General features: G+C 32.1%; 1 protein-coding gene across 1 annotated transcript; it reads left to right on the top strand.

Annotated features, from left to right (window-relative positions):
* The first annotated feature begins 5,730 nt into the window (after positions 1-5,730).
* Positions 5,731-6,402, top strand: LOC108904341. Its single transcript, XM_018706855.2, has 3 exons — positions 5,731-5,907; positions 5,965-6,226; positions 6,293-6,402. Exons 1-3 carry the CDS (start codon positions 5,905-5,907, stop codon positions 6,334-6,336), a joined length of 309 nt encoding a protein of 102 aa, XP_018562371.1. The 5' UTR covers positions 5,731-5,904; the 3' UTR covers positions 6,337-6,402.
* The last annotated feature ends 4,639 nt before the right edge of the window (positions 6,403-11,041 follow it).

Here is an 11,041-nt window from a genome sequence, read left to right as displayed (position 1 = left end):
TGATAGTTCAATTTGCGCGATACAGGGCAGGAGTTGGTGCTGCAATGCTGTCATTCTTATTTCTTAGAATAGAGTTTTGAGTAGTGATTTTTGTTTTGTTACAAGTTTTTTATTGGATAACTTTTGTAATTTACTACAATTGTTTTCAATCTATAGCCATTGTGTAGTAGTGTTTGTTGTGAATTGTTTGAAGGGAGACTTAAATATTATATTCTGTAAACTTTGCCTAAATAGGACCCTGTTCTGCTAGGCAGACAAGTATTTACGACCCCGTTTTTGTCTTTATCGGCAATATAAAAGAGTTTTTTATTTCTACAATATATATGAAAAGAACTATACTAAAAGATCGATGGACAAGAACGTCTATAGTATCTATAGGCCCTATAACAGTGTAAAACCACAGCTTATACAGCTCCCCAACTGTCTTGGCGGGAACGGTTAGCGTCGATTCCGTCGCGCAGCGTTTAGGCCCCGCCTTCCAGCGGAAAAGACGGCTTTGGCGTTTGTTCAGGCGTGTAACGACAACGGGCAGTAAGAATTGCAATCATAGGCGTGGGTATAATTTCGTTGATTTATTTTATATAATAATGAAAATGAAGATACCTTATTTGGACAATTGCAAATGTCAAACGTTAACTTTGTTGAGCCCATTTGTAACACTGAAAAGATATTTCAAGATCATTTTGAACAATTATCCACAAAAAATAACATTTGTAGCACATTTCTTGAATTAATTAAAAGACTACCTTTTAGTCACAGACCACCTAGACTGGCCGTATCTAATTCCAATGCACGGGTACCAGTGAATGCAAAATCCGGGGAAGTGGAGTGTGGAAGGCAATCTGAGCGCGCGCATCTTTAAGCAGATCCGGATTAAGTAATATTTTTATTACATATTAAACATTATATTGCATCTTATGACAAATATTCAATTTTAAGTTTGTAATTCAGAAAATAGTATATTTTAATGTCATATTAAATAAAACTACAAAATAATTTAAATATATTTATTGTCCTCTAAATAATATTAATTTATTTAATATTTGCCTTTTCGTAGATTTTACCGAATTAAATAATTTGACTTCATGATTTATTCGTACATCGATATACTTTTCACGTTCAGCCCTTACAAGTTCTATTAAATGATTACAATTGTTAGGCAAATTATCAAATTGACGTTAATGCAAATTTTCAAATATGTACGCATTCAGAAAGTTTTTTAATACATGATAAACAATTTTATTTTTCTGTAGCCTAGGTGTTTTGCTTTCATCATTATTAAAAATTTTTATTAATTTTTCAGTTTCTTGGCATATTACTACGACATCTCGAGATGGATACCTCAAACAACCACCATCTTTAATAAAAATTAATTGTACAGTCAATTTTTAAATACTGTGTATTTGACATTAAACTATTTACACAGTCTTCACATTTTATTGGCTTTATTAGAGAACTTGTTATTATTACGAAACCGCCAATATATACTAGAATGTACTTGCTAGTGTCCAGTTCTGTTTTTTAATAGCCTCCACCCATCTTCGTTTTATGTCAACATTCTTTGGAAATCTGTAAAAATATAAATATTAGGTTTGAAAAATCGAAGCGTACTTAATTATTTTTTTTTGTCACAAAACTCTGATTTTTTCTAATCACATTTTGCCAACTCTCCTTTTCCAGGGTGTTGAACATGAATTTGAAATTAGTTTTGTTTGCGATTTTTTCAATTGAAAAAAATATTTTATTAATTTTCAGCTATCTCGAAATGACGGGAATTGGTAAAATTTCATAAAAACTTGAGACTCACATAAAGTAAATAATTATTAAAAATATTGTACAGTAATTCATTCACTATTTTATAATAACAATATCACGTTAATCACTACATTATGGGGGCGAACAAAATTATAAAGCTAACCCTGGAAACTTGTGACGTCAACCGAAAAATGGCGTACATATTTACCTTTTATATATTCCTTTTTTTTTACTTACCTAAAGAAGGAAACTTTTCGCTTCTCTTCACCAACTCGATCTCTTGTATTTATACAATATTTTACAATACACTTGCCCATGATAACACGTCTAATTATCGAAATCACAGCGATGCGTACACGTCAAATGCTAGGACACGACTGAGTGCTGGGCTCCAAATCAGGCTCCGAAGTGTTTTCACCAAAGTCGCTCTATAAGCCAGTCTAGGTGGTCTGTGATTTTAGTCATCCGTGTCATTCTTTTCCGAAAGAATTTGTACTTAGGTTATATTTAAGGGTTAGAATTTATTATACGTTATAAACTATAGGTAAACCAAAATTTTAGGAATATTCAAAAAATAAACATATTAATGGAGAAATCTGTAATGATTATATTTTCAATACTATATATTATATTATTTTGTAGGTATGTTTTATAATATGTATAAGTATTAGTCCAGGCTGTATCGTTGCTCCCGCTAGGAACATGATTCTCATTCGATTTTTTTTTTTCATAATCTTAATAAAAAAATGCCCCTTGAATCATATCCGCATGTTGCCAGACATTACGAATGGTCAAAAATTGTTTAAACAAATTCGTAATTTTCGATTTTTTCGCTCGAAATACATTTTAATAGGCTTTTTGGGGTATCCTGAACAAAAAAGTTCATATGCAACTTTTCTCTAAAATCTACCGTTTTCGAGATATTAACGATTTTTTGTTCGAAAAAAACGCGATTTTAACCATTTTCTTCTCTAAGGATTACGTCAGTAAACAGGAGCTTACAACAAGGAATTTTAATTACTCTTCAAGTTTTCTTTTAATAATCCGTATTAACTCAAGTACAAAATCTATTACCTATCTAAAATACCCATTTTCTACTTTTAATGTCATACCACGTAATATTCTAATTCAAATTTCATATTATTAAAATTACCTACTACGGTACTGTCAGATAGATACTAAATACATATTTTATTTCAATAATAAAAATTCTTTTAATCCAGCCCCGACTATTCCGCTTAATCTGAGAGAGTTAGCAGGATTCCGTCTCGCTTGGTTCTCGACCGCCACATCAAAGGCGTCGACACGGACTCGTCCAGCTGTATATTTTTAGGTTTGTTCGTAGAGGCAGTTCAGAACTGGTTACCAACCGGTACTGCGCGCGCATCGGAAATCATGAATCCGTCTTGAATTATGTGCTCGCGAGCGGTAAAAAACATAAACAAACGGAAGATTCGAAAAGTTCGCGTATTTAGACATATTTAATAATGAATGGTAAGTATAAATAAATTAGTTATATAGGTTGGGACGCAAATGTTTTTTTGTACGTGAAAATGTTTTTTATTGCATATATTTTTAAAAATATATTTAATGGTTTCATTTATTAATTATTATACATCCCTGAATGAGCCACTCTCATGGCCAACAAACCACAAAAATATTACTACATAGCGAAATAGGGTTATTTTGCCAAATTCTCCCACCTGATACGTATATGAATGTTCAAATCTTTCCACAATATTGTTCATAACATCACGACTGACACGAAAATGTTAAAAAAAAAATCCCTCTTTGTATACGCTCGCACAGTTCCAACGTAATTCTGATTTCTTCTTTTTGGTTCCCTAATAAATTGTTGAAGATCTTCTTCACTATCTGATGTAGATAAGATTCCATTCTCAATCTCAAGAACATTGACATCCTCATTTGACGTAGACATTCTATAAAATAGAGCACAATAATCTATCGATTTATATTAAACCACCTAACTACGCTGAAATTTTAAATTTTCATAAACATGTACAATTCGCATGCGCGGAACTAAAAATTTACTAACTCCGTCGTGAATTTTAAGAACGGCTTGAAATCGGTNTTTACCTTTTATATATTCCTTTTCTTACTTACCTAAAGAAGGAAACTTTTAGCTTCTCTTCACCAACTCGATCACTTGTATTTATACAACGATTTACAATACACTACATGCGTACACGTCAAATGCTAGGACACGACTGAGCGCTGGGCTCCAAATCCAGCTCCGAAGTGTTTTCACCAAAGTCGCTCTATAAGCCAGTCTAGGTGTTCTATAGTTGGCACTATTGGCATTGGCAGCGCATCTACTTGTGGGTTGTGGTTGAGAATAGAGATGGGCGAAACATGACGATCCGGCTCTCCATACTGACACGAGAGACCGAAGTGACCCAGTTCCTTCGTTCCTTTCAGTTCTTTTTCAGTCATTCCACACGACGACAGTCGTCCCATGGCCGGCATGGCCCATACCATGCATGACGTGTTATCTCTTATGGACACAATTGTATCCTTTTTGATACAAAGAGAAAGAAAATCTCTAGTTCACAGTTGGAGAACTCCTCACAGAGGACGCTCTAATCTAAAATTTAGTGATGGGCAGAATCGAGTATTTTTAAGAATCGAGAACTCGGTTCTCGAATACGTTTAAGAATCGAATGATTATCCGAGACCGAGTCCGAGAACCGAGTACCGGACAGAAGACTTGACCCACCGAGACCGAATGAGTGTCCGAGAACACAGGACTCGAGAACAGCGGCAATGCAGAATCGGTGTATGTTGTCGACACGGTGTGGATTCGAATGCATCATCGGGATATTCTTATTTCGCGTAACTCAACGGAGCATTTTCCGTTATTAAATATTGTTTTTAGTTATTTTATTATTATTGAATTCTTATTTTTAAAATGAAGCCTGGCTACAAATCATTAGGTTGGGATTTTATTTTTAAAAAAGTAATAAATAAATAAGTAAAAAGTTTAAATTATTTGGCAATGCAACAAATCTTAAGAAACATTCAATTTTTGGCCTCTAAAGCACATCCGCCTAGTGTCTAGTCCTCATCATGAATTCGCAAGTATTCGAATGCTCGCTTAAAAGTTCTCGAGAACAACGGGAACTTTTAAGAATCGAATGCATACCGATTCTTGCATTCGAATTCTCCCATCACTAAAAATTATGTCATCTGGCCATCTCATTCTACCCACATGTTGTCAATTATATGCGTTAAGTGGTAACCTCCCGAGGATATTTATAATACCTAGGATTGCTCGATCCTTATCCCTTCAATCATGGAGACTAGATAAGGAGCACGAACTCATACGGGAAAATTGACAAAATTTGTCCAAGAAATGGCAGAAGTTGGGGTGGCGCTAGTGTTCCATATGACCCAAATGAATGTAGCTTCATAAATACGAGAGAAGTAAGCAAATAACCAATCTTATATTATTTATATCGAGTTTANGAGATGTGGTTTGTTTCACGGAGCATTTTCCGTTATTAAATATTAATGTTTTTAGTTATTTTATAATTATTGAATTTTTATTTTTAAAATGAAGCCTGGCTGCAAATCATTAGTTTGGGATTTTATTTTTAAAAAAGTAATAAATAAATAAGTAAAAAGTTTAAATTATTTGGCAATGCAACAAATCTTAAGAAACATTCAATTTTTGGCCTCTAAAGCACATCCGCCTAGTGTCTAGTCCTCATCATGAATTCGCAAGTATTCGAATGCTCGCTTAAAAGTTCTCGAGAACAACGAGAACTTTTAAGAATCGAATGCATACCGATTCTTGCATTCGAATTCTCCCATCACTAAAAATTATGTCATCTGGCCATCTCATTCTACCCACATGTTGTCAATTATATGCGTTAAGTGGTAACCTCCCGAGGATATTTATAATACCTAGGATTGCTCGATCCCTATACCTTCAATGTTGGCTGTTTTCCCACTCTTCCGTGACGTCATCGCGGACCTGGATGTGTATGAAGCTTGTGTATTCTTATGGAGCTTGTGCGTTCATTTAATAAATTTGTGTTATATCTTCTTTCTTAAACCTGTAGCATTAGTGTGTGTAAATTGTAGAACTTTTTTGAATCTTTGTGCACTATTTGTAGTAATAATAATATGGTAAGTTGTAAGAAACAAATATAATACATAGTGGTAACCTATGATCTTTCATAATAGATGCCGTGGCGCCGTTCTACTATGTATGGCTTTAATAACAGCCGTATTTCAACGAAAACGGATAATCCGGAAATAGTTTTCCATAATTTTCCCAAGGAAAAACATTTTGTATGCGACCGTATGCGACACTATTCGAAAACAATGGATTTAGACGTTGTAAGCGGACAGACTATTGGAATCCTAGTACCAGTCATATCTATTCCATTCATTTTGTTATTTGTTGAAAATGATTATGAACCTGATATGAGAAATGAATTATTAGGTAATAATTACATTATTTGTTCAATGTTCAGGTTGTCGTAAACAATTGCTGTATATTAATTTGTAGGTTTGCCTCCACGAAAACTTCTTAAAACAACTGCTGTGCCATAATTATTTCTTCCAAACAAACCACAGGATGTAACAAGTTTACGGACACAAAGATATAAAAAAATAGGAAATGGAAGAAGAGTTACAGAGAATTTAGGAAGAACCGATATATTGATGTATCGACAGCGTTTCAGATCACTGTGTACCTTTATGATTTCATATCAATTAATAATCATTCTTTTTATTTAGTGTGTAATATAATAAAATTATGTTGATAAAAATAAATTTAATTTTCAATAAGCAAAAATTAGTAGCACTGAAAGAAAATAAACTCGGTTCCATCTTATAAGAAGACAAACTAATACATTTTATTTATCAACACGTACAACTAATGTAATGTAATTTTAATATGATATCTAATCATTGTGGTATAACTACAGTACTGTTCGCTCATTAAAATCAATTGTATTAAATTTTTATCTCCTATATTTTTTTAATTGTATTTTCTGCTATAGAATAGAATAATATAAAAATATTTAGAGTAGAAGGCAAAAGTTCTATCCATACCACAAATCCGTAATAGTTATCTACTTATATTATTTTGTGTTGTGCGAAAAGATATGACGTTCACTGATGTCATACATCGATAATTTTTCAAAAATTGTCATTCCTAGACGTATACCTGAAATGTTATCAGCCGCCAGCGGTTACAAATATCAGCACTTTTTATAATGAAACTAGTTACTATTTTGTGAATGAAACTTGTTCAGGATATATTATTATTATTATTTTCATAAATGCACATTAAGAGCATACTCTTCTTTACAACACTAGTTTTAATCATTTGTATCGTTTTATTTTTATTTAAAAACAGTTACCTACTACTTACCACGTTTTTAAATATACCTACAATAGTTTAGAAAATATTAAATGTGCTTAGTTCTTTTAAAAATATAAATGGAATAAGTTACTAGTACACATTTAAATAATAATTTAAATTTGGATTAACTTTAAACTTATTTTTGAAAATATAACACAGTAAAATTAGTATTTCTATATAACCTCTGAGAGTGCAAATGAACCAGAATAATAATTTTCATATTTTAGTGGAAGTTTGAAACATTCATATTTATCTAAATTAAAAACTTGCAATATTAACTTTTTGCGATCTTTAAAATACTCGTATGTACATGCCTTTTGCTAATAAAAAAAATATAAATTTGTATAACTTGACTATAATTTTATTTACCGCGAGTCCCGTTGCAGATTATATAAAGTTTATATTTTAAGTAAAATTATTTTAAACCCCATATTAAATATAGAAAGTAAAGAAAACATCTTATAACAGAATGCGACTATGCAGATTCATCTGAAGTGGTCCGCGATGACGTCACAGCCCCCACTAACGTGGAGAAAATAGCTGCTTATCGAGCAATCCTATGTATTATAAATATCCTTGGTTACCTCCAATGTTGTTCGTTGTCATAGAAAATATAGTACTAATGTACTATATTTTCTATGTTCGTTGTTTTTCATGTTTGAGTTTGACAGAAATGACAGACATTATGCCTTTTGTGTGTGTGTGTCAATTGTGATTTATGTGTCGTTGATAATATATAAACTGAAACTTTAATAGTCAGTTTTAGTTTAGTGCTCTTCTGTTTTTCACAGGTAACATATTTACGCTGCAAAGTTTTCAAATTTCATATGCACACCCAGTTTAGTCAATGTAAAATGTAGAAAATGTATGTAGAATTGTAATTTAAAATGTCCAATGTTATGCTTTGTGTTGATTAATAATTATAAGCTTTTCTTTTCACTATTAACTACCCTAAATACTGAAAGGAATAAAGAATACTCTATTTTGAATTCATTAAACATAATTATATTTTATGCATTATAAACAGTTAATTATCTTAAATTAATACGAGAGATTAAAATAAATATATAACTGGAATTGATTGAATATCTAGGCGTTTTCTGAAACATTTGTATACATGATATCCATACATTTTAATAGTAAACTTTTATATAAAATTCGATAATGGTACAATTTTTATTGGGCATACCTGCTACAGAATGGTGAGATTTAGGAAGTGCCCTGTGAAAGGATATGAGGACACCCAGTCTACTTTCCTAATTCGAAAAAGGAAATGGGAAGGTTCCAGAAATGGGTAGAAGCTTGTGGCAATACAGCTTTAACAACCTTAACATCCGATCTTATATATCAATCATATAGGTTATGTCTCATTTACTTCAGAACTGAGAATAAATCCGCAATTATGTATCTGTAAAAACGAAGTAAGGTAGTCCCTATGCTGCACTGTAGTCCCTACGCTACACTTACCTTTCCCTGCACCACCAACTATTGATAGTTTAGAAGAAGTTACATACCAACATCCACTGTTACCCATAGTAAACAATTTAAAATTGTAATATGAAACTATTTGTTATATATAATTTATAATTTTCAGAAGTCATCGAAGATACATTACTTGAAGAGCAAGATGTGCCGTTACGTGTCTACAGCAAACAAACAAAGGTAGCCCATGATCAACCAAGTACTTCAGCAGCTGAAGTACCTAATTGAGGGACATGCTAGTACTGTATTTAGTGAAGATCGAGAAGTGATATGTACATCACCTGTAATGGATAAGCGTAAGTTGATTTGTTGTAATGAAGTCGAGACTGTCAATTCCACAAATTTGTCCATATGTATATAAAAATGTGCCAATCTGAAATTCAGGTATGTTCATGTAAGATAATTGTAATGTAATTGTCATAATGTAAGATGCGAGATCTTATTGTAATATATGCAGATATATAGGTATTATAATCTTTATAACCCAAATATTGTGGGAAGTATGCGTTATATTATTATTTTTATGTAATTGTTGTATACAAAGTACCTACTATAATATATATTCATTATATCGGTCAGCGATAAAATTAGATGATATTCTTGTTTACTTTAAGTTTCGTTATTGATTTTATGTAAGTTTCGTTTTGAAAGTTTGTTTATAACAAGATATAACTACTATAACAATAATACATGTTAATAATATATATTATCGTTTATGTTTACGATCACTTTAAAATCTTAATAAAGCAGCTAAATGAACATGCGCGAAGTTGTAAACAAAATCAAAATAGTCGACAATGACGGACAAATTTGAAAATATTTGAGATTTGAGCCACTAATTTGAAATCAAGATGTATACTATAAAATATGGTTACTTGTTAGGTGCGTACTTTTAGGAATTTTTGGAATCTCGATATATAACAGTTTATATGTTTACATAAGTGCCCTTATATCTATTTTAGATGTGTGTTAATTATAATATAATGTACTGGTTATCTACTTATAGTGTGTTTGTACTGTTTTTTTTTTACAATAACAATAAATAAGAAGTTATAAATTCTAATCGTCCCTTTTATTAACATTAAGGAAATTAGGACCTGCAAACAAGAATAATGTTTGTTTTAATAAATGTTATTTTTGTTTTTCAGGTTCTAATTTCTTATTGGATTTGGTAATTTACATAAAATTAAATAATTATTATTATTTCCGCTTATGGGTGGGGGGGGGTGTGTTTAGTTGGAGAACTTCTCACAGGTGGCGCTAAACGCATATATATTTTAATACATGGCAGATTCATACCTAAACTCTCTGTAATCTATGTCGAGTGGCGCTGTGGGCAGTGTTGCCAGATTATCGATTAATTATTGTCGCCACTTTAATGGGGAGAAATAGCCAACCTTCCCTTCCAACATTAAATCAATCATATGCAAATTATTGTTAAACAACAAATGCAGGAATGCAGCCCCATTATCTTCTGCCCGTTATTTAGGCTTTCTGTGAGAACTTGATTTGAGAACAGCTTTCTTCAAAATTAATTAATTTTGGCAAATAACACATATATAAAACAACTACTCAAAAGAAAACAAAAAATAGCTATGTTATAGGTTAAAATAAAATATGAATACTCCACAAAAATATGAAAAATAAATTTATGATAAATTAGGACATGGTAGATGCTCTAGTCATTTAAAGTTTGAATTATTTCTTCCACGTCCCCTACATTTTAAGTATCACACGTGGCAGTCTCTGTGTTGAATGTGTTTTTATAAATATCTGAAGTAATTTTTTTGAATATATCCATAGTTAGGGCAGAAATTAAAACAGCATTTCTCACTATTTCCAGAAAACACTATTTTTGTTAAAATTGGTTAAAATTATAATTTTTACTTTGTAGCCATGGTGTAGCTTGAGATTTTCATCATGTAGCCATTTTTTGTAGCCATGGCCAAATAAAAAAATGTGTAGCCAATGGAGATTTTAAATAGCCAGTTTGTCTACAAATAGCCCCATCTGGCAACACTGGCTGTCCTGTACTGCAGATAAAATAGGGTGTGACGGAACATTTTACTCTGGTGGTGCCATCCCGTATGAAGGTGGCAAACTACTCTTCGTTTTTCAATTTATGCCTATAAGTTTACCCGGACTGGTTATATTTTTAAGGCAAAGCCTACACGATGTTTCCTTAACATCAGTCATTTCTCTGCAACAATCTTCTTTTAAATATAAACAGAAAACAAAGACAAGATGCCGTGAGATTGGGAAAAGGAAATACACCAGGAACACTTTACTCTCCAACTAGTATGAAGCATAATAAATCCGTTCTCGAAAACATATTTTTCATTCATGCATTCAGCGGTTGCGATACCACCTCATGGAACGAGAACATGTCGATCCGGAGGATCTGAC

The sequence above is a fragment of the Anoplophora glabripennis genome, unplaced genomic scaffold (genome assembly GCF_000390285.2).
Source record: "Anoplophora glabripennis isolate ALB-LARVAE unplaced genomic scaffold, Agla_2.0 scaffold268, whole genome shotgun sequence".
NCBI lineage: Eukaryota > Metazoa > Arthropoda > Insecta > Coleoptera > Cerambycidae > Anoplophora > Anoplophora glabripennis.
This window is presented reverse-complemented; position numbering and strand designations above follow the sequence as displayed.

Coding starts and splice junctions, on each gene's coding strand:
- LOC108904341 (XM_018706855.2), top strand. Junction 6,227..6,292: donor TATGAGAAATGAATTATTAG/GTAATAATTACA, acceptor ATTAATTTGTAG/GTTTGCCTCCACGAAAACTT.